Genomic DNA, 24,935 nt, shown 5'->3' on the forward strand with positions numbered 1-24,935 from the left:
TTTTTTTTTTTAAACCCTTGTTAGTACTGGAATCAGGAATTTTAAGTCTGCCAGAAGTCACACACCAAAACTGAAATCACCAGCACAACATGTTTGATATAATACCAAGTTATTGCTTTGTACTTGCTTTGATTTTGTTAATCGTTTAATGATTCTGATTAAAAACATTTTATTTGTTTGTTTGTTTCTTACCTGGGTCAAATGTGCATGTGTATGAGTGTGTTCACTGTTTATGTGTGTGGCTCTGTGTGTGTCTGTGTGTGTGTATATGGTTGTCTACTCTAATGCTTCAGAAGACTTTTGCCAATACCCTTATTTTTTGCATTCTGCATGACTGCTTTTTCAGCACAGGGACACACCAGCAAACAACCCTGATACACCTTTTCAATTTACACCTGAAAATTTGAAGGTAAGAAACGGAGTTAAGAATTGGAATACTTGTCAAGATTATTTAGATTTACCTTTCCACTTCTCTACCTTTACCTACTGCTTTACCTTTCCACTTATAATTCTTGTCAACATTATTTTTGTTGTTGTTTCTTTTTTGTTCCCTTTTTTTTCTGTGTATCCTTTAAAGTATAAGGGTGTCTTCTGTAATAAACCATTTTTTCCTTGTTAGTGCTCAGGGCCCATGTCCTATGGAAGTATTATAAATACCCAGTATTAGCAGTAGTAGTAGTAGTAGTAGTTTTAAACCTAGACCATGACTGTTTCAGCGATGCGAGGTAATTATCAAAAACTATCCTGAAGGACACCAGGCAGCTGCTGTGATTCCTATCCTGGACCTGGCACAGAGACAGCATGGTGAGGAGGTGGTTGAACGTTCATCCTTTGTTTTCTGGTCTGCAAGGATGTATGGACACTTGTCACTTAGTGGCTCTTGTTGAATTACAATATTTTCCGTTTTCATTAGCTGTGAATGGTTTTGTGAACAGGTTCTTAAGTGGCTGTCAGTCTGTTGGTCTGTGAATAGCGCAGTCTTTGTGTATGATATACAGATAATACTCTGGTCTCTGTCATCTTTATTTTCTTTCTTTTTTTATTGGTCCTGTTTCTTTAGATGTCATTTCTCTCTTCCTACCTCCTTCTCTCCCTCTATCCCTCTCATTATAGTACATTGAATTTTCTATTGCTGTGTTCATTACTTTCAGTCTTGTCCATGTCAAGCTGGTTGTTATGCATTTCATTCATTGGGTGAGTAGGATCAGGAGGAATAGTCATGGCTACGTCCCATCATTTGAGTGTTGCTTCTGCTGACCCACAATTGCAGTTAATTTTTAGGATACATCTCAAAACAGTTTTGGAGGCACCATAACAGAATCAGTCAGGCATTAGACTTCTGATCCAGTGTTCACCAGTGATCAGAGTAAGAAGCCTATCCTTAGGCGTCATGGTGTATGTCCTTTGGAAAGGCACATTACTCTGATTTTCCTCACACCGCCCAGGCGTGAATGGGTACTTGACTTCTGTTGTAGAATGTTAAAATGGCAGAACGAGTCGACTAAGCCCTGCCTTCCTATTCTGAGCACTAGACACAGGGGACAAAATGAATTGACTACCTCTATGGCAGTAAAAGGTTATGGGATCTTTAAAAAGTCAAGACTGCATTTATTGTTTGTACAGTCAAAGAAAGTCTTTTTTTTTTTTCTCTCTCTCTTTTTTTTTCTTTTTTTTTTAAAGCTATGTTTCGTTTTGATTTTAAAAGCCTCATGTTGCTTCTGTAGCCATGGAAAAATTTATGAATTTTTTAAGAATGTAGGGCTTTATTTGTGTGTGTGTGCTTCAGTTTTGATTTATTTACTTATTTGCTTGGTTTATTGATTTTATTTCATTTTAGTTCAATATTTGTCTGGGGTTTGTTTCTTCAGCATTTGGTAGACTATCATGGCCTGACCACTGCATTGAGTCCATGCATATTACAGGCATTCCATAGGTCATGTTACTCGCTCCTATTGTTTGATATGTGAATCAGTCTTCTCTGCATATATTCTGTTAACATTTGTTTGTTGGCTGGCCCATTATTTCATAGGTCTGTGATGATGTATGTGTGAGTGTGTTGCAGGCTGGCTGCCAATCAGCGCCATGCATGCTGTGGCAGACATGCTGAGCATGCACCGCATGCGGGTGTATGAGGTGGCCACCTTCTACACCATGTTCAACAGGTCAGCTGGGTTTTGTTTATGTGTATGTCTCTTTATTTTTTTATTTATTAAAACTCTTATTTAAATTATTTATTCATTCATTTAGTAATATTTAATACAAATACTAAGACTTGCCCTACTGGTGCAGACTCCAGCAGTGGTTTGGCTCCTGTCCCGTAAAAATTACCACCCTTCTTTAGGCTCTTATCTGGAGAAACTGAAAGTAGGTTCAGCTAGTGACATCCTTTAGTATATTACCTCTCTTCTCGTTTATGTATTTATTTGTTTGTTTTTAATTACTTATTACTCTCAGTGAGAAGGAAAATGAAAAAAAGATCTTGGTTCTTTTAGTATATTACCTCTCTTCTCTTTTATGTATGTATTTGTCTGTTTTTAATTATTTATTACTTTCAGTGAGAAGGAAAATGAAAAAAAAGGTCTTGGTTCTTGGCTTTGTTCATATGACAGCATTTAACTCACTCGGGACGACAAGTTTTCTCCCTTGCTTTTCCCCACAGACGGCCCATTTGTAAGGGTTTGGAAAAAAATTACAAAAAATACAAAATACTGTGTAAGAAAATGAAACTTTCAAAACTGGTTTATTACGTGTTGAGCTATTACATATAAAAAAAAAAAATCAAATTTCTCATCTTATTTTTACAGTTTTGCCATATGTAGAAAATACTGCCAATTTTTCACCCCGAATCACCATACCCATGCTCGCTTTCTGTATTAAATTTGCTTTCTTCTTCGTCATCATCCACCTCTTCAATGTCCGACCCTTCAGTTTGTAGCATTTCAAGTACTTCGGCAACCCTAAAACATTGCCGTCACTGCCTTGTTCGCTTCACAACATTCTGAGAAGAGGCCGCTTTGCTAACAGGCTGGCACGCGAGCAGACAACCGGTCAGTGACTTTGTCAGCGTGTGTACGAGACAGGCCACACATCCCAGACTAACCAGTCATACTGTTCGATTGTGGAGTGACCCAGAATAGCGCACTCTGCTTGGCTAATCACAAAATCACGTGTACAGCGCATGATGGAATTTTACTTTCGGAGAATGCTATTCCATTCCTTCGTCCGAAACCGAATACGTTTTGTGTAGGAATGCGTGAGCATTCCTTCATCCGGAAAGAGTTAATGGATAGTTGATTGATTAATATGTACCAACACCCTTTTCAAAAGGCAAGAGAAAATCATGTGTCAATGCAAGACAGGCACTTACATAACATGGGTAGAATGCTAAAACATGATGCACTCAATATGTATTCACTAGCACAGATTTAGCTAAAGGGCATACTTGATATGTCTTCCCTTTAGATTTTTATTTTTCTTCTGCTATTCTTGCCAGTTCTGTTTCCCTTGTGTGTATAATCATTATCCAGAACTATGTGAGAAATGATGTTTTCCGTAGCTGTTGGTCAGTTGGCTTTCCTGTTCATTCTTCTTTTTTTTTTTTCTTTTTTTTTTAATTTGAACAGTATCAACTTCAGACTTCAACTTAGTGAACTTCCACCAGTGATGACAAGCTTGCAGTCAGTTTACTGATGACGAATGCAATTGAATAAATTTGTGAGTGTGTGTGTTTGCATGGTATGCATACAATTACAAGCATGTATATGATGTAAGCATGTATCTGTATGTGTGCTTGATGGATTTGGATTGTGTGCTTGAAGGATTTCAGTTGTTTTAGTTGTAGTGATATGCTCTGCTCTGTGCTACAGAGAGCCCGTGGGCAAGTACTTTGTTCAGATCTGCACCACAACACCTTGCATGCTGGGTGGGGTCGGCTCTGATGTCATCTTAGACGCCATCAAGAAAAATCTGGGTGAGTCACTAATGTGCGCTGTCGGTTTGTTTGGGTTTTTTTGTTTTGTTTTGTTGGTGCTGTACTGGATTGTGTGCATGAAGGATTGCTTCCAAACGAGTTTTTGTTGATGATGATGTGACTCCAGTATGAGAGAAGCTTATTTTAAAAATTCTAATAATGCTGATAATGCAGCGAAGGAAACTTTTGGGATTGTTGTAAATAAATGCAGCTGTTGTCTCTTGTTCTTTTTGTTTTGTTTTGTTTGTTGTTGTTGTTCTTTTTAAAATGACCATTGTTTTTTGTTTTGAGTCTGTACAGTGCCATGAGTGCATTGATTAAAGGAGTCATAAAAGCACAATATGTAGTAATTAAGAGAGTCATAAAAGTACAATCACCAATATCATTAAAAGTACAAATTACAAATCATAGAAATTAGTATATTCTCTTGATCCAAGATTTCAGCATTTCATATTTCATACACTCCAGCTCATGTTGACAAAAGCAAAGTTTTTTGGTGGTTTTTTTGTTTTGTTTTTGTTGTGTTTTTTTTAACTAAAAAAACAACAACAAAAACACAGCAAACTTAAGAGCAATCACTGTTGAATTTTACATCCTTATAGAAAGGAAGCACATGATTTATGTTCAAGAGATTAAAAATGATAAGATACAAGGTAAGACACAACTTAATTGTTTTTAAACTCACACAAATGTGTCTTTTGGCTCAAGCACAGGTAACATTGAACATGTAAAATACAATCCCTTTTAGAAAATGACCATCAAATTAGGTTGATAAAATTAAAATGATGAATTTGATTAAAAAGAAAAAATAGAGTACATGACATAAGGGGTAAAAGCAACGTGGCGTGCGTTTGGATTTTTTTGTTTAGTTGGGCAGTGCTGATATGGCCCTGTGCAGTTAGCTGGTCTGTTAGCAACGATGTGAAATGTCCTCCAGGTATCGACTGTGGAGAGACCACCAAGGACGGCAAGTTCACATTGATGGAGGTGGAGTGCCTGGGGGCATGTGTCAACGCACCTATGGTGCAAATCAACGACGACTATTATGTGAGATACGTCCTCCCTTTTTTTTTTTCTTTTTTTTTTCAAACAGAAAATGTGTAGCATATATGGATCAGTCCGCACGCTTTGACACCATCTCAAATCTGAAACTGAAAACTTTTTACTTGCTCAATGCCTGATCAGAGTGATGGGTCTATGCACGGGGTCAGGCATCTACTGCCTTCTTATCCGTTTTTGTTGGTTCTTTTATTCATTGAGACATCTGTGGAAGATGTGTGTATTTCATCAGTGCAGAGTGATGTAAAGTTTTGTTTTTTGTTGAATTTTTTTTTTTTTTTTAATCTGATTCTGCCATTTCACACATGCCTTTACACACAAACATGCACACGCACACACACACACACACACACACACACGCACACACACACATCCATCCATCTATTCACATTCTTATCCATACATGGATAGATTTTGACACAACCAAAGATGTCCACACACACAGACATACATGTGCGCATGCACCTCACGAATGCTTACACACACACACACACACACACACACACACACACACACATGTGCCTGTGCACTATCACAACTTCACTTGTCTGATTTATACCCAATGAAGAAATTAAATTGTGCCCTTTAATGCTGGGATCTCTAATCAAACAGATTTAACAATCCAGTGAACAAATCAAGCCATTCTCCAAGTACTAATTTGACACCCAGTTACTTCCCTTGGACAAAGTACATAATTGTTGTATTTCCATACTGCATTGGGCACATTCAGTTTTGTTTTCTTAGTCACTTGTATTCTCACTCTGAGCTTTTAGTTAGCTTGTTAGCTTCAGCCTCTTTATTATTTTCATCATGGTTTTCTAGGGGATTGAGCATGTTTTGGATGAAGTTTTTCAGGTGAAGTTGACAGTGCATTCAACTTTCTGGTCCACACAAATGTGCAACTAAACTGACAGGGTACAAAATGTAAAACAAAATAAATGAATATATTTATAGAAGGTCTGTTGCAAGGATCTATCATTGATGACAAATGAAGGAGAAAAAAAAGATACCTGCTTTTAGAGGCGTTTGATTGGCTAAGAGTGGACCGGGCAAGATGGGTCGTCTTTTCACTGTTAGCCACGCGAAATTTGGCCAAGCAGAGCAAACCAATAGGCCTAGTTTACATCAGTTTGACATGGTAAGTATATGTATCACCAAACATGGAGTATATTACAAACTCCTCCTGTTGCAAAGATCTGTCAATGATGACAAACGAAGGAATAAATTGTTGTGTCATGTGGTGTCGATGCAGGAGGACCTGACTGTGAGGGACATTGACCGCATCCTGGATAACCTGAAGGCTGGCAAGAAGCCCAAGCCTGGACCGCAGTGAGTAGCAGCTGTCGTCATCACATTAACTGACATTGTGATGGCATCACCACTGTGTGTGTTATGTTGTATTGACATTACTACTGCATGTGTTATAGTGTATTGACCCCTGAAAACAGAGTATGGCTGGCTACATGGCGGGGTAAAAACGGTCATGCACGTAAAAGCCCACGCATGAACATACGAGTGAACATGGGAATTGCAGCCCACAAACGAAGAAGAAGAAGAAGATGGTGTATTGTATCGTATTCTGTTGCTTTGTGTGACAGTGGACGTCTATGTGTTAAATAAGGGCTGCTGTCTTCCTTGGGTAGAGCTCGCTCATTGTCACAATGCAGTACCACCCCCTTTTCTTTTTTCCCTTCTGCATATGTACTTGTTTTCCTATCAGAGTGGGTTTTTTCTACAGTTTTCATCCAAAAGACTAGCTCCAGTAAGGTCTAGTGGAGGGGGGTGAGGGGTTGGTGAAAAAGGATCCCAGTCTGTGTGGGACTTGATCCCATGCACACTCGCTTCCAGTACGGTCTCATTACCACTAAGCCACCAGGCCTACTATCATACAGGGGTGTCTAGTATATTTGGATACATTTTGGAGAACAAAAAGTTTTGTTTTGTGTTTTCAATCTCTGTCATACAATGCTTTTTCTTAGAAATTTATTTCTGTGCATAAATGAGAACAAAGTTGAGAGTAACCTGGTCAGCTTGAATTGAATGAAACAGTTATCTTTGATAAGTTTGAATTCAAAGTTGTCTTTGCTGACCCTGTTGCAGGAGCGGCCAGAACAAACGGTTTGCCTGTGAGCCCAAGACAGGACTGACCTCTCTCACTGGAAACCCAACTGGACCTGGGTTCGGCTGCCGACCAGATCTATAGAGTACACACTAAATAAATAAGTTGGATTTCTTTTTGATTTTTTTCTTCTTCTTTTTTTAATAGTGAATAAAAGTTTGAGTGACAAATCAGACCAGGCTGTCAAGTGGTAGTATGTTTCGCTTTCTACGCCAGGGTGTGTGTGAAAACTTGGTTTGCAAGCAGTATGAACTTTTTTCTGGCATTGGATAACTTATGGTTTTACTGAGGGCAGACCTGAAAAGAAAAGCCTTGAAATGTTGGGTGGCTAATATGAACAGAATTTCTTTTTTGTTGTTCTTGTTGCTTATTTTTTAAAGAAGACATACTGAAGATTTTTTATGTTGGTTTATTGTGTTGGATTTTGTTTGTTTGTTTTTGGGGGGGTGGCAGAGGTGGGTGTAGGTTATTTTTGGCATCTACATTGCAGGCACATATGATCAAGTTTTAGAATATGACTGGCAGCGCATGGCTGGAATAGCAGTCATGACAAAGTGGTCCCTAGTGCTACATCAAGAGTTTAACATTCATCACATCATAAAAGTAAACCAGCTAGCAAGTAACACGACATAAAGCAAAAAGTAGTTTAGTTTTCTCTGCATGTACAAAACCTGAAAGTAACCTGAAGAGCAGGAAAGTGTGAAATGTAGTCACATGTGAAAAATGGTTTGTTACCAAACTCACTTCCAAGGGATTGCATTGATTTGAAATTTACCTGTAAATAAAGAGATGTTTGAAAGGAAGGACATGTTTGAAATTTTGCATCTTTTATTGTTTAATTTCTTCTCTCTCCCTCTCTCTCTCTCTCTCTCTTAAATATTTTTTTCTCAGTTTTTGGTGTGGTAGGTAGATTATGATAAACTTTCCATCTGTTTGCAGTTTGGGTTGAATTATGTCATGTAAAATTACAAACAGACAAGAACACAAACTTGCAATTATTATTGTCAAAAGTTTTATTCGAAATCTTGAAATGCTGATTATTGACTTCTTTTTTATGTAGCTATAAAATTTGTTAATTGATTTTTATCTGTCAAACAAACACCTTCCCAGCATTTTTGTTAAAGCTTCTGTGTGACTGATACTTGTAGAGGAAAGAAAAGGAAGGAGGGTTTGTGTGTGTTCTGTTGCTTTGTTGTTGTTTTTTGTTTGTTTGTCCCATCGCTTTTGTCATCTGAATTATATTTATTACCTCCACCTTCCTTACTCCATCCTCCATTCACTTCAACAACCAGGCCAATTTTTAACTATCCCTCCACGGGGAACTGGTAACTTTGGTTTCAGTTTGGAATTTAGTTTCAGGAGGTCAAAGTATGCAGATTCGTCCACATATACTATTGCTTTTCTATATATATACATATATAAATATATAAGGAGGGAATAGCAGATGTCTGGATTGCACACACACTCAACATGCAGGTGAGGCCTTGAGAGCCTACCAAATGCTGACAGAAATTAGAATAACAGATATATATGAGTAGAATAAAAATGAAAGACAAATGGAAAGCAAATATCTTATTTCCTAATCTGTGTTCAGTGAACTTATTTGTACTCAACACACGTGCATGCATGCATTCACTTGCCTATACACACATTTGTCATGAATATTCACACGCACAGAGCAAGCAAGGGATTGCACACAAGTGCATCCCACATGTGGGTGGACAATGTTTGCCAGTTTCTCCCTGAATCAGAAGTCGGGTTGTAAACGAAATTTGAGAGAGAAAGAGATGGAAGGGAGGTAGGAAGGCAGAAGAAAGTGACAAATGATAAATTGCAGAAGTAACAATGGTGGCAACAAAATGTATAAAATAAAATAAAGATTTTAAAAAGCATGGCAACTGTCAACAGGACACGCACACTCAGGTGAGGAGGTGAGGCTGGTAGATAGGTATAGTACAATGGGCGGCTGACTGTTCACAGCGCGACATCAAAGCACTGATGATCACAAGTGCAAGTGCTGCACTGAGAATGACTTCAGAGGACAGCTGCATTGCCGCAACTCCTGCCCCGTCTGACTGCAAGGAGAATGACGTCAGAGGACACTGAGCTGTGTCACCAGCCCTTCCTGTCCTGTCCGTCCCTCTAACTGCAAGGAGCATGACGTCAAAGGACGTGCATCACCAACAGCTCCCTGTCCTGTCCGTCTTTTCACTGCAAGGAGAATGACATCAGAGGACAGTTGTATTGCTGCTGCCGTACCGTCCCGTTACTCCAAGGAACATGACGTCAGAAGACAGCTGTATCACGAAGGCTCCATGTCCTGTCCGTAACTGTAACTGCAAGGAGAGTGACATCAGAGGACAGTTGTATTGCTTCTGCCGTCCCGTCGTCCCATCCTGTCCCGTCTGACTGAAAGAAGCATGACCGCAGAGAACAGCATGCATCACCAACCCTCCCCGTCCTGTCCTGTCCTTCCTGCACTGTCACTCCCGGGAAGCTGATGACGTCATATGTGTGGACGCCGACCACCGTCTGCCCAGCACACTTTCCCCCGAGGTCACGGTCGCCGATGACGTCATGGAGTACGAGGAGGAGATGGAGGAGGAGGTGAGGGTCAACGGCTGGTGCCAGCGCCGGCGGTTGGGCACAGGGGCTGCAAGAGAACGGCAGCAGTGGCGGCAGCAGCTGCGCCACATGGTCCTCATCTCTTGGCGGAACCTGGACCCAGACAGGGAGTAGAGGAGGAAGTTGATGGCGTTGTTGGTGTACATCAGAATGTTCAGCAGCGCCCACGTCACCTGCACATTATCATCATCATACTGTGGTTCAAAATGACACACAGAGTCGTACACACACACACACACACACACAAACACACACACACACATGTATTGTTTCTGCCGCCTCATCCCGTCCTGTCCCGTCCCGTCCCGTCTGACTGCAAGGAGTTTGATGTCAAAGGACTTTGTGACGTCAATGACTTTGTTACGAATCAGCGCCCATGACTTACAGATTGAACAAGACAGACATCTAAATACACCGAAAGAGCAAAGACTGTGTGCTACCTTGAAGAGTTCAAAAGACGAGATTCAACTTTTAGACAGTTGTTTTGAATACAATATATATATATATAGAGAGAGAGAGAGAGAGATGGGGGATAAGGTCGTGTAGCTAATTTTACGGCCATTGGGGAAGTGGATTCAAAATCCATTTCATCTTGGGCTCGGCAAAGGAACGCAGGTCTCAGTCTTCTCCACTATCTTCTTCCACCATTTTAACGTTAGTTCCTATTCACGTCAGGGTGGAGTTATTAGGAAAATCGGAGTAAAGTGACTTAGCCAAAGGACACAGCACCATATCAAAACGGGGCTTCAAACCTTGATCGCTGGTGATCACTGCCACGACGCCTCCCTAATTAAAAGTCCAGAAGAAGAAAGAAGCCCGAAGGGAGAATGCAACATAAACTAACAAAAATAAATGTGATGTAAGCGACAGAAATGAACAAGACAAGACAAGAAATGACATGACTTTTTCTTCGGGACACCCCGTGAAAATCTTAGATATTTCATGTAATTGATATGAATAACATTTGGCATTGTGTTCACAATCATCTACAATGGCCTTGCCAACTGTTTTGGTTAAGACATACACTTGGAGGAAGAGAAGAAAATAATGCACACGCACACACACACACACACACACACACACAAGCGGACACAGTATGTTCTATCAATCCACTCAACCAGCTTAGTACTGTAGCAGTGTGTGTGTGTGTGTAAACCATTGTTGTTATTGTTATTATTATCATTATTATCACACACACACACACACACACACACACACACACACACACACACACAGAGAGAAATAAGAAAAAAGAAAAGAAAAAAAAAATAGAAGAGAAACCAAGACAGGACTGTCGTACACATCGCGCTTCTCAAGTCACATGCAAGTCATAATGACATCACTATCTGCATCACAAGCATTGGCGCTGCTTACGTCACTAACATGTCATAATGACATCACTATCTACATCAAAATAATTCATTCAGTTCTGTTCAAGTCACCTGCACGTCAAAATGACATCACTATTTGCATCACAATATTCAGTGCTGCTGTGGGTGCCCAACACTCAGCTTATATAACAGATTGACATTAGTTTACAGTTGGGCCAACAGCGAAGTGAGAGCTGTATTATCAATGGTTTCTCCATTCCAATGGGAAATCATTTACAGCTTAGTCTTTAGTGAAGGAATATGACTTTCAAACTAGGAGGCAAGATTGCACTGGCTCATAGTGCTGCAGCCTTGGGGGCAAGTTGGCCTTTGGGAACAATCCCAACGCCGACCGTCTTAAAAACCCCTTGGCCGAGGGAGTGGGGATGTAACTTGGGCAAGACACTCTCCACTATAATCAAATTCTAGCCCAAATAGTCGGGACAGCAGCTGCCTTCTCTGCTGTTCTGATGGTCATAGTCGGGCACGTCATAATGACATCACTGTCTGCATCACAATTATTTTCATTACTTCCCACATCACCTGCACACAATAATAACATCACTAGTTGCATCAGAATATTCAGTACTTTCCACATCACCAGCACTTCATAATGACATCACAATCTGCAACAGAATAATCAGCGCTGCCCATTATCTGCACGTCACACGCTGTGTATAATATCAGTGACCAGTGTGTATCAGAAGATTCACAGACAGTGGTGTTCATGGTAACTATGATGATGACAATAATGTGACGACGACAACAATGATGATGATGACGGCGATGATGTTATTGATGATGACTATAATGATCTTCTTCTTCTTCTTGTTGACGACGATTATGATGACATCGACGATAATGTTAATGATGATGAATACGATGACAATGTTCTTGTTGACGACGACGACGATGATGATGTTGATGATGATCAATGCAATGGCGATATTCTTGTTGACGATGGTGATGATGATGATGATGATGACGATGATGATGACGGCGATATTGTCGTTGATGATCTTGATGTCGACGATGATGATGATGATGATTTTGATCACAACGACGCTAACCCTACCTGAGTGTGGGGGTGGTTGTAGCCGTTGTCCACCAGAATCCAGTTGATGAGGGTGTAGAGGCTGAGGGGGAAAGTGGTGAGGCAGAAGACGGTGCTGACCGTCACCAGCATCCACGTCATGGAGGACACTCGCTCCTCCTCGCTCTGCTGCCCTGACCCTCGGGTTCTGGATCTCCTCGTGGACCACGACGCGGATGTCGGACGTCTTCCTCCACTCTCAAACGACAGCCTGGGCGCTGACTGTGACCTTGACCCTGATTCTCCGTCTGTCCAGATCACTGATGAGGATCTCGATCCTGATTCTTGGTTCCTGGAGGTCTGGGGTGATGCTTTCCTTGATCCTGAGGGTTGGTTTCTTTTCCATTCCTGTATGGATCTCCCCCTCGGGGCTGTGTGCTGTTGAGGTGGGTTGGGAACGGAGACCTGGCTGCTGAGGGTCAAACTGCAGTGCTCCTTGCTTGCTGAAGGAGCGATGTCGTCTCCTGATGGTACACTTAGTATCAGTTCTGGATCGTTTTTCTTGTCTGAATTACTGTTTGCTCGATTTTTAATCGTCACACTGGATTCTTCGACCAAGGCTTTAGGTTCTGTGGTGTTTGTAGGCCTCCTGTCTTGTGTCATTGTCGTGCTGCTTGGAAACATCTTTTTATCATGAGCTGTGGTTACAAGTTTCGTGGTGTCTGTGGACATAACTCGGCCTGATGACTCTGACGCGAGCGTAGTCTCAACTGGTTTTATCTGACAGGTTTGCTTAGCAGATGGTAAGCGTGCATCTGCCACCGAGTCAGTAACAGGACTGCCGTCTGCGGCTGGTATAGCACTGTGAGAACTACCTTGAGCAGAATCGCTCTCGTGAGAACAGTTATCCTCGTTACAGTTTGAATTAGTGTCACCTGTATGCACTGCTTCATTATTCCCGTCATTGCTGGTGGGTGTGACTTGACTCTGATGCCTCGTCCTGGAAGCAGGAGACGTCTTTCTGTCGCAGACCGCATTTTCACGACCATCCTCATCATTCTCACAGCCGCTGAGGGAGACAGCGAAACACTGAGGCAAGTCTCTGCTGACCTCATGTATCGCCGCGGCGTCATGGCTTTCTGAGGCGTCAAGGACGAAACCAGCTGAAAGAAAAGTGTCCGAGACAGTCGACACGCTCTGTTCGGTCTCATTTAAGTCCTCGGATTTGTTGCTCATCGTTGGTACATTCTTACTGATTTTAACCGGATGGAGGGAAGAGCTGACGTCATTGACACAACGTGGACGGTGCCGCTGTGCTGTGACGTCAACGCTCGCTGTTCGTCGTTCTCCGGGCGTCTTGCCAGGCTGTCTGACTGTCCCTTTCTCCTCTGCCTGCACCGCCACTCTGCTGCCCCGCGTTCTACGGGCCTTCCTCAGGCTGGTCAGCACGCTCCTGACGATGATGGAGTTGCACACCACGTGCACGGTGAGTGGCAGCAGCGCGAAGAGGCTGAGGTCCAGCCAGGGCCACACGATGGCCACGAAGTTGTAGCCCTCCTCTGTCAGAGGCACGCATCGGATCAGCCTGAAAACACAGCAGACAAAAGACAAGTTAATGTCACATCGAATAAACCTGAAAACAGCAGGCAAAAGACAAGACGTACGTGATGAGCCTGAAAACACAACAAACAAAACACAAAACAAGAACGCACCAGATCAGCCTGAAAACACAACGAACAAAAGACAAAACAAGAACTCATCCAGCCAGCCTGATAATACATCAGAAAAAAGACCAGACAAGAACGCATCCAATTAGCCTGAAAATACATCAGACAAAAGACAAACCAAGAACGCATCATCGGATCAGCCTGAAAACTGCACACAAAAGACGTCAGTAACGTATGGGATGAGCCTGAAATCACAACAAACAAAGCACAAAACAAGAACACATACGATCAGCCTGAAAATACTTCATACAAAGAACAAGTCAAGAACGCACCGGATCAGCCTGATATATCGCAGACAAAAGACAAGTGAACGACACATCCAATAAACCCGAAAACAACAAACAAAGATAAGTGAACGACACATCCAATAAACCCGAAAACAACAAACAAAGACAAGTGAACGACACATCCAATAAACCCGAAAACAACAAACAAAGATAAGTGAACGCGGCTGCGAATAAACCTGAAAACTGCAGACAAAACACAAGTCAAGACCGTGTCAGATCAGCTTTAAAAGCAGCATACAAAGGACAAGTCAAGAACGCATAGGATCAGCCTGAAACGCAGCATACAAAGGACAAGTCAATAACCAGTACCAGTATCAGTAGCTCAAGGAGGCGTCATTATACGCTACACCACATCTGCCAAGCAAGCGGATGCCTGACCAGCAGCGTAACCCAACGCGTATAGTCAGGCCTTGAGTCAATAACGCATCGGATCAGCCTGAAAACTGAAGGCAAAGGATAAGTCAAGAACGCACAGGATCTGCCTAAAAACACAGCAGACAAAACACAAAGTCAAGAACGCACAGGATCTGCCTAAAAACACAGCAGACAAAACACAAAGTCAAGAACGCACAGGATCTGCCTAAAAACACAGCAGACAAAACACAAAGTCAAGAACGTATAGGATCCGCCTGAAAACAAAAGACAAGCCAAGTCACTTACTTACTTACTTTCTTTCTTACTTACTTACTTACTTACCTATGGCCGTTATCCCCCCCCCCCCCTCCCCCCACTATTGGGCAACATCAAAGAACCACCACTCTTGTCTATTTGGGGGCCAGTCTGTGAATGGTACCCACAGGGTCTTGAGTTGTCCAATTGTTTCTGCGCCAGGTGTTCTTTGTCCTTCCTCTCTTGGGTCCTAGTCAAGTGAACTTTATTGTTTCCCACGAGAAATTAACATAGTGGGCGGGACTCACCGAAAATGGTTAAACTTCGACGTTACCCAACTATTGCCCAGTCACGCACAATATTCGTTCCGTCATCTTGTAGTTCTGATATACGATACAAAACACCAAATGAATCTATAACTAGATATCCTCTTTCTTTCCTGCGGTGGGGGCGACAAAGGACGAAAATGTGTTGATGTGACAGACCTGTTAAGAAAATTATGACGGGGTTCAACAAAGTAAAACAAGATACTTTCCACAATGTTTTCTCTCTTTCTCCGTAGTGTGTGTGTGTGTGTGTGTGTGTGTGTGTGTGTCTGTCTGTCTGTCTGTCTGTCTGTCTGTCTCTGTGTGTCTGCGTGTGTCTGTCTCTGCGTCTGTGTCTCTTTGTCTCTGTGTGTGTGTGTGTGTGTGTGCATATGTCTGGCTGGCTGGATGTGTGTGTGTGTGTGTGTGTCTGTGTCTGTGTGTGTGTGTGTCTGTGTGTGTGTGTGTGTGTGTGTGTGTGTGTGTACATTCATCTGTCGGTGCAGGTGGGGGGGGGCGGGGGAGAGGAAGGGGGCTTGCACGCGCGCACCCGCGCGTCAGTTTCTCAGTGTGTATGATGTATGGATGTACCATACACCTACCACCTACCGGGTCTGGTCGTCCAGGGTGACGGTGACGTCACCCACCAGGAAGAAGAAGTGGGCGTTGACGGCGAAGAGGAAGAGCGCGAGGCCCGTGATGACGCCGCCTGACGTCCTGCGCGAACAGTGATGCTTGACGCGGTGCGGCCACCGCACCGACGCGCACCGCTCCACAGAGAGCGCGGCCAGCAGCCAGGCGGACAGATCTAGGGCGAAATAGACCACCGTGGTGTGCGTCTTGCACGCCGCTTCGCTGTGTACAGAGACACAGAAAGACACGTATATACACGCATGCACGCAAGCACGCGCGCGTGCACACACACACGCGCGCGCACACTCGGCGCACGCACATACATAATTATACACGCACGGACACGCGCACGAACACACACACTACATACACACACAGATGCGCGCGCGCGCACACACACACACACACACACACACACACACACACCGTCCAAATTCTAGAATGGTATTTCAATGAATTAATCAGGCCGATGTTTTCTTCTGGTGATTTTCTGGCTTCACAGAAAACACACCCATCTACACCCCCCCCCCACACACACACACACCCCACCCCTCCAACACCCCAACCCCACCCACACCCCACCCCCCACCCCCCACCCACACACCGTCCAAATTCTAGAATAATAATTCAATCAATTGACCAGGCCGATGTTTTCTTTTGATGATTTTCTAACTTCGCAGTACACACACACACACACACACACACACACACACACACACACACACACACACACACACACACTTCACACACACGCCCTACCCCCACCCTCACCCCTCACCCCCCCCCCCCCCACCCCCCCACCCCCCCCACACACACACACACACACACATCGCCATGCCCTGACCTGTACTCTCGGACGTCGGTTCCAGTGGCAGCGAGTATCACGTGCCGGAGCAGTCCGGTGTAGAGAGCCAGCAGGTCAGCCACGGCCACCACCATCAGGTACACGGACACGTTGCTCTTCCTGCACACCGGGCCCACTCCACAGGTTTCTGGTTCTGTTTCTATTGCTCTAGGAGGTGTGTGTATCAAGGTGTACAGACTTATATCCGTATAGCCCACGTTAGAACACATCATCTGTTTAAAAAAAAAAAAAAAATTTAAACAAAAAAAAAACACGGAAGGAAGTTGGGTGTAGGTGCATTCGGATGAGACGATAAACCGAGGTCCCGTGTGCAGCATGCACTTAGCGCACGTAAAAGAACCCACGGCAACAAAGGGGTTGTTCCTGGCAAAATTCTGTAGAATAACCCACTTGGATGGGAAAAACAAATAAAACTGCACGCAGGAAAAAGTTGTTTTTTTTTAAAAAGAAGGAAAAAAAAGAAAAAAGAAAAGGTGGCGCTGTAGCGTAGCGACGCGCTCTCCCAATGGGGAAAGCAGCCCGAATTTCACACAGAGAAATCTGTTGTGATAAAAAGAAATACAAATACAGCTACAACTACAAATGATGCATGACCTTTGCATAAAAACCCAACAACGCACTGATCATGCCTTGAGAGCCTACCCCCAGGTACGGATAATGCTGACACAGAATTTTGATTGACGGAAAAAAAAAAAAACCGAAAAAAAAAACCGACGAATTCAGCTGATGCCGGTCATGACCTTTGCACAAACCCAACGCGTTGATCAGGCCTTGAAAGCTTACCTTAGGTGTGAACAATAGTAACATAGAATGTAAATAAATAAAGAAACCTCTCTCTCTCTCTCTCTCTCTCTCTCTCTCTCTCTCTCTCTCTCTCTCTCTCTCTCTCTCTCTCTCTTTTCCTCTCCAGCTGGTTTATTCACATTATTACAAAGTTCTGAATCCAAACTTTTCTCTCTTGCATCAAATATGTGGAATATTATATGTATAAGTTGGGTTTTTTTATGCTTTGTATAGTACAGAAGAACTGATTCTCTTCCCATGCACCACCTCCGTTCTGACAATTAATAGCGACTGATATGTAAAGTGTGCCAGAAAAGGGTTGAAGATTTTTTTTTCCCGATAAAATGTGTGTTCTTATCGAATGCACATTGCTGTTTTTGTATTTGGTGCATTGTTTTGGAAGGCGAAATGTGAAAGACCAGCCTCTTTATTTTGATATATTACCACTTTACGTTTCGTAATATATGTGTAATTTAATGTCAGTATAATGCCTTTATTGTGTTCATGTATTGTGTTCATTTAAAAGAAGAAAAAAAACACAAAAAAACACACACAATGTGGTGATTACGTAACGACATCTCAATGTAAAATACATACTAACTTAAATAAATAAATAAAGACATAGATAAACAAATAATGAATGAATAGATAAATAAACATATAAGTAAATAAGCTGACGCATGTCCGCATAAACCCCACGCGCTCATCAGCCCTTGAGGACCTACACTTGATGGTAAGTAATATTAACATATAATGTAAATAAATAAATGAATAAATAGATAAATGAATAATAAACAAATGAATGAATGAATAGACAAATAGATAAGCTGACACATGACTTTCGCATAATTCCCACGCTCCCATTAAGCCTTGGGAGCCTGTACTTGGTGTGAATGATATTGATGGAGTATGTAAGTAAATAAATAAATATATTTCGTTGTATCAATTTAGTCATTTATTCATTCCTTGACAACGGCTTCAGTACTTCATTGGTGGGCCTAGACAGTAATAAATTATTTCGTTTCATATTTTAATAACTTATTTCATTGTATCCATCATGTCATTTATTCATTCCTTGATCACGACTTCAGTATCTCATTGTGTGCCAAGACAGTGATAACTTACTTCATTTTATCCATCGCATCATTTATCTATTTATTTATCACGGCGTACCTTGTTGTGACCCTAGACAGTGATCAGTTATGTCATTGGGTCCATTATGTCATTATTTTTTTCAGTTCATTTATGACGGCTTCAGTACCTCATTTTGTGCCAAGACAGTAATAATTTATTTCATTCAATCCATTTTGTCATGTATTTATTCCTTGATGACGGCTTCAGTACTTCATTGTGGGCCCAGACACTATGTCAATTATTTACTTCTTTATAACGGCTTACCTCATTTGGGTCAAGACAGTAATAATTTAGTTTATTTTATATTTTTTGATAACTTATTTCGTTTCACCCATTCGGGCATTTTTATTTTATATATATTCCTTTACTATCAAGGTTTACCCCATTTGGACCGAGACAGCGATAACTTATTTCATTTTTATACTTTAATAACTTATTTCATTGTATCCATTCTGTCATTCTTATTTCATCTGTATTCCTTTACTATCAGGGCTTACCTCATCTTGGGCCAGGACAGTAATAACTTATTTCATTTTAAATCTTTTGATAACTTATTTCATTGTATCCATTCTGTCATTCTTATTTCATCTATATTCCTTTACTATCAGGGCTTACCTCATCTTGGGACGAGACAGCAATAACCTATTTAACTGTATCCATTCTGTCATTCTTATTTCATCTGTATTCCTTTACTATCAGGGCTTACCTCATCTTGGGACGAGACAGCAATAACTTATTAAACTGTATCCATTCTGTCATTCTTATTTCATCTGTATTCCTTTACTGTCTGGGCTTACCTCATCTTGGGACGAGACAGCAATAACTTATTTAACTGTATCCATTCTGTCATTCTTATTTCATCTATATTCCTTTACTATCAGGGCTTACCTCATCTTGGGACGAGACAGCACGGCCAGAGTCAGTGTGTTTCCCACCGTGCCGATCAGAAGCAAGATGGCGCCGCCGATGATCCAGATATAGTCCTCCTCCCGAAACTCGTCGTCATCGCCGTAGTAGTTGTAGTAGTCGTATTGGTAGTCGTTGTCATCACCGCTGTTGTTCTGAGTGGTACTGACAGCAGTACTGGTGTTGTTCGACGATGACATTATTTTGTTTTGTTTTATTTTATCTTATTTTTATTTTTTTACTTTTTAGACAGCTCGACTGGAGCAGAAACGTGTGTGGTTGTGTGCGTGTGTGACGTTTTCTCTCTGTGGTTGATGTTTTAAGCGTGTAATGAGAAGAGGAAACGGGGGATGTGGGGAGGGGAGGGAAGGGGGGGGGGATGGGAATATGAGGAGGCGAGGGAGCAAAACGGAAGAGTGGAGAGAGAGAGAGGGGGGTGGGGGCTGGGGGGACAAGGGGGTGTGGGGGGGGGGGGGGGGGGAAGCACAAAGCCGTGAAATCCGCCTACTCATCCTGTGCGCAACATCCTTGATGCTATCTGGGCCTGTGCTGCTCTCTAAAAAGCGCCCTGCTGTCTCTCCTATCGGGACCATCCATCGGCTCAATCTGTCGCACCATCTCTCGCACCTCCTGTCTAGGCCTTTCCGCGCCACTTACTCCAACCAACCAACCAACCAACCAGCCAACCGACGACCAACCGACCAATCGCCATCCTCCCCGCTTTGCTGCTGGGCAGACAGGTAGGAACGGAAGGGGATAAGGGGAAGGGGTGGGGTCACATCCCATTAATTGCTGCTTTTTGAAAAAAAGTGCAACCAGCTTTATAAACCGTCAATGGCGGCAAGGGCGCGCATCCGCTTGCGCCGCGTCTGTGTGTATGTGCGCGCGCGCACACACACACACACACACACACACACACACACACACACACACACACACGCACACACACACACACACACACACACACACACACACACACACACACAGACACACACACGCACGCGCACACACACACTCACAATCACACACACAATCACACACACACACACACACACACACACACACACACAAGGCACATGCACGTGCGCATGCATATACTTATGCACGAGCGCGCCCCCTCCTCCACATACCCCCCCCCCCCACCCCACCCCCCCCCCCCCCCCCCACACACACACACAGATGCAAACGCATGCACGAAGGCACGTATGTATGTATGTATGTACATTCGTCTAGTATGACAGTAAGTGAAAAGACGTAAAATCAATGAACACAAAACTCATGTATACAATGTACGTGGCCACTCCCCCTTACAATCACAGGGACGTACCTGGTGGAGAACCACCAAAACATCGAATGAGACACGCCGCTTGTTGTTTTGATTGAATTACGATAACGTGCCTACTTTCACGGTTTAAAATTGATCGAATGGATAAGAGATTGATAACAGTTTTGTTGAGCCGTTTTTTGTTGACGCTAAAATATATAATGAATTCAAGTTGTTGCCCACTTGTCGAAAGACCTTTCTTGGCAATGACAATTGATAATTCCAATGTCTCTTGAGTTCTTGTTTTGGGAAACCTTTCGTTGACGTTTAGATAGACTGTGGATGACAACAACAACAACAACAACAAAGCAATCCTTGGAAAGCATTTTACCCTGATCGTCATTTTAGGTCCGCATTTTTGCTCTGATTAACCCGACGTAATAACGTGGTACTTTGTTATTATGGGTGCTGTTTGTGTTGTGTTAGGTTTGTTTGAACTTTATGTACATTTTTTTTTTATGAAATCGGGTTTTTTTTTGTGTGTTGTCGTTGTATGTGGGGTTTTTTTTTGTTTGTTTTTTTGTTTTTGTTTGTTTGTTTGTTGTTGTTTTTTTGTTGTTTTGGGGTTGTTCTTTTTGTTTGTTTGTTTGTTGTTGTTTTGGGGTTTTGTTGTTGTTGTTTTTTTTGTTTTTGCTTTGTTTGGTCGTCTTTGTTTTTTTATGTTTTTTTTTGTTTTTGTTTGTTTTGTTTTGTTTTTTGTTGTTGTTGTTTTTGTGTTGTTTTTTTTTGGTTTTATGGTTTGTTTGTTTTTTGGGGGGGTGTCTGTTTTATTTTTGGGGCACAAGGGTCGAGAGGAGAGAGGGGAGGTGTGGGTGGGTGGGTGGGGGAGTGGCGGGGGGGGGGGGGGGAACAAGGGAGTGGAGCAAAGTAGGGAGGGGGGTGAGGGGGAGGCTCTCTTAGTTCATCACTGACAAAAAACAACAACATTTTTTAAATAAAACAAAACAAAACAAAGCAAAATAAAATGCAAAACAAAGCAAAGCTAAAAAAAAAAGGCAAAAGAAGATACAATACAAAACAAAATGAATAAATAAACAAATAAATACATAAAGCAAAACTATACAAAACAAAATAAAACAAAGAAAAGCCAAACAAAGCAAGACAAAAGAGACAAAACAGAGACGGAAAAAAACCCACCAAAGCCAAGCCAAGCCAAGCAAAGCACAGCAAAGCAATACAACACCCCCCCTCCCTCCCCCCTCCCGACCCCCTCTTCCCCCCCCCCTCCCCCCCCCCCCCCCCCCCCCCCCAAAAAAAAAAAAAAAAAAAATCAAAGCAGAACAATCACTGTGTATCAATGCACTGTGACACAACAGAAATCGACAGTCGCTGAAGTTTCAGGAAATGGAGGGAAATATGATGTTCGGGTGGTGGGGGAGAGGGAGGGGGGAGGGAGGGAGGGAGGATGCCGGGTTTTTTGAGATTTGGGATAGGAGAGACGAATGGAGAGTGGAAGGGTGTGGGGTGGGGGTGGGTTGAAGGTGAGTGTTTTTGGTTCCGTGATGAGGTGACATTTCATGAGTCATAGGATGATACACAATGCTCATTCCGATATGACTGAATCGATTTTTTTGAATGCACTGTGTGTGTGTGTGTGAGAGAGAGAGAGAGAGAGAGAGAGAGTTCTTTATTTATTTACATTCTATGTTACGTGTGTGTGTGTGTGTGTGTGTGTGTGTGCGTGCGTGCGTGCGCGCTGTGGTGTGTTTTTGTGTATGTGTGTGTGTCTACTTTTTCTGCACCAGTTTGTAAACCTTTCTCTTCAGTCGTTTCCTAACTGTGGGATCTTAGTAACAACACTGCTGTGTGTGTGTGTGTGTGTGTGTGTGTGTGTGTGTGTGTGTGTGTGTGTGTGTGTGTGTGTGTGTGTGTGTGTGTGTGTGTACACTTTGCACTGAAGTTTCATAAATCTCCGTCTGTACCGACGCGCGCGCGCGCGCGCGTGTGTGTGAGAAAGAGAGCGAGAGAGATCAGAGAGAGAGACTGGCATTAAGGTCATAGGGAGCTACTGCTTGACAGAGAGTTTCAGATGACTGCAATCATTCATCAGATAAATCATGTTTCGTCTCTCTCCGCATGTCTGTCTGCCTGCTTGTTTGTCTCTTTCACTCTGTCCATCTCTCACCCACTCCGTCTCCTCTCGTGTTACCAGTCTAATCAATTTTCGCTTGCAATGATGGCTTCCCTGTCTGTGTTAAATGGTGGAAAAGAGAAACTGTCACCGACATATTCCTCACAAGATAGAGACGTGTCATGTTCTGACGACGGATGATCACAATTATCTCACAGGATTTGATGCAGTCACGTTGTTTTCTTCTGTCCGTCGGCTTACAAATCCAGATGAAGCCATAGACCTTTGGTTATCACAGCTTTCTGAATGTATATGATTAAACGTCAAATGTTAAAAGGGTAAAGGTCCCATATATATTCTTTACAGCCACCTGGGCAGTAAATTCATATCTGCTATGTCAGGGTTAAAGCTTAGTCTTTTGTGAAGGACTGTGAATCGCAGACAAGGAAGCAAAATTCCACTGGCTCCTAGTGCTGCAGCCTTGTGGGCTAGTTGGCCTTCGGGAACCATCCCAGCGCCGACTGTCCTAAAACCCTCTTGGCCGAGAGAGAGGGGATGTAAATTGGGCAAGACACTCTCCACTTTAATCAAAATTCTAGTCCAGATGGTTGGGACAGCAGCTGCATTCTCTGCTGTTCTGACGGTCATAGTCGGACACGACTGACTATCATGCAGTGATGGCCAAGAGGTAACGTGTCCGTCTAGGAAGCGAGAGAATCTGAGCGCGCTGGTTCGAATCACGGCTCAGCCGCCGGTATTTTCTCCCGCTCCACTAGACCTTGAGTGGTGGTCTGGACGCTAGTCATTCGGATGAGACGATAAACCGAGGGCCCGTGTGCAGCATGCACTTAGCGCACGTAAAAGAACCCACGGCAACAAAAGGGTTGTCCCTGGCAGAATTCTGTAGAAAAATCCACTACGATAGGAAAAACAAATAAAACTGCACGCAGGAAAAAATACAAAAAAATGGGTGGCGCTCTCAGTGTAGCGACGCGCTCTCCCTGGGGATAACAACCCAAATTTCACACAGAGAAATCTGTTGTGATAAAAAGAAATACAAATACATATATACTGTGTCAGGGGCTAGGCATAAGAAAGATGGGGAACAATCCTCTCCTTCCTTCCCTGACCTGGGTGAAATGGTGGAGATCGGAGTAAAATGCATTTCCCATGGGCACAACACCGTACCCAAAGGGGCCTCAAATCCTGATCACTGGTGAACATTGCATTAGATTATGATTATGATACATACAATGTTAGCCTTGGTGTATTTCAATGTGTTTACAATAATGACAAATTACAATATTTTAATAAAGTGAATATGTATGCAATACTTTTTGTATTAATGTCTTATATGTTATTAATTCTCTTTAAGTCATGTTTATGTTTTTGTGTTGAGTAATTGTCTGCTTTTGTTTTTCTCAAGGCCTGACTAAGCGCGTTGGGTTCCGTTGCTGGTCAGGCATCTGCTTGGCAGATGTGGTGTAGCGTATATGAATTTGTCCGAACGCAGTGACGCCTCCTTGAGCTACTGAAACTGAAACTGTTTTGCTGCACCTGATGTAATTTCTCTCAATGACATGATAAAGTTATTCTTATTTTATGCTTATTATGTCCAGTACCTGAACCGATTCTGCCATGGTGCCTCTAATACTAAACATTACCCCATGAACATTAATCATCACTGCCACTAGCACTGATACGTTATTGTTGAATTTTTCTAACTCACTACGAACGAAAAGTTTTCTCCATTGTTTTCCCCTGCAGACGACCCACTTGTTAGGGTTTGGAAAAAAAATCACAAAAAATACAACACACAAAGTAACTGAATGAAACTCCCTGTACTTGACCCACTGACCCCTCTTCCAACGTCTGTGTACACCCCCCCCCCTCCCTCTCTTCACAGCCCTCAGAAGCTGAGCCACTGTCAGTAACTTCTTGCTGGTAGCTTTCTTCACTGCAGATACTTTATTCAACGTCTTCATCATCCTCGTCGATGTCGAAACCTTCAGTTTGAAGCATTTCAATCACTTCAGCAGCAGTAAAAAGCCGCTGTCGTGATCTAGTTTGCTCCAATAACTTCCACTTGTATCGCCTGCGACGCCATTTTCGATA

At 42.7% G+C, this 24,935-nt stretch overlaps 2 protein-coding genes across 3 annotated transcripts in view; one reads left to right on the forward strand and one right to left on the reverse strand.

Annotated features, from left to right (window-relative positions):
* LOC143286154 (NADH dehydrogenase [ubiquinone] flavoprotein 2, mitochondrial-like) overlaps positions 1-7,951 on the forward strand; it is a 10,038-nt gene extending 2,087 nt beyond the window's left edge. The window contains exons 3-9 of the mRNA XM_076593758.1: positions 347-409; positions 717-804; positions 2,063-2,162; positions 3,867-3,970; positions 4,908-5,017; positions 6,282-6,358; positions 7,130-7,951. Of these exons, the coding sequence (XP_076449873.1) occupies positions 347-409; positions 717-804; positions 2,063-2,162; positions 3,867-3,970; positions 4,908-5,017; positions 6,282-6,358; positions 7,130-7,232 (645 nt within the window). The 3' untranslated portion in view covers positions 7,233-7,951. The remainder of the gene's footprint in view (positions 1-346; positions 410-716; positions 805-2,062; positions 2,163-3,866; positions 3,971-4,907; positions 5,018-6,281; positions 6,359-7,129) is intronic.
* Positions 7,952-9,497: 1,546 nt separating this feature from the next.
* LOC143285800 (uncharacterized) lies at positions 9,498-19,704 on the reverse strand. Of its 2 annotated transcripts, none has more exons than XM_076593226.1 (5): positions 19,408-19,704; positions 16,582-16,701; positions 15,714-15,959; positions 12,219-13,761; positions 9,498-9,946 (listed from the first exon to the last, which is right to left on the reverse strand). In XM_076593226.1, the coding sequence occupies exons 1-5, from the start codon at positions 19,623-19,625 to the stop codon at positions 9,632-9,634; spliced, it is 2,442 nt and encodes an 813-aa protein (XP_076449341.1). In that variant the 5' UTR covers positions 19,626-19,704; the 3' UTR covers positions 9,498-9,631. The 2 variants fall into 2 exon arrangements, with proteins under 2 accessions (XP_076449341.1, XP_076449342.1); XM_076593227.1 differs by lacking the exon at positions 19,408-19,704 and adding an exon at positions 19,135-19,146.
* Positions 19,705-24,935: the final 5,231 nt, after the last annotated feature.

Source organism: Babylonia areolata, chromosome 9, assembly GCF_041734735.1.
Source record: "Babylonia areolata isolate BAREFJ2019XMU chromosome 9, ASM4173473v1, whole genome shotgun sequence".
NCBI classification, from domain to species: Eukaryota; Metazoa; Mollusca; class Gastropoda; order Neogastropoda; family Buccinidae; genus Babylonia; species Babylonia areolata.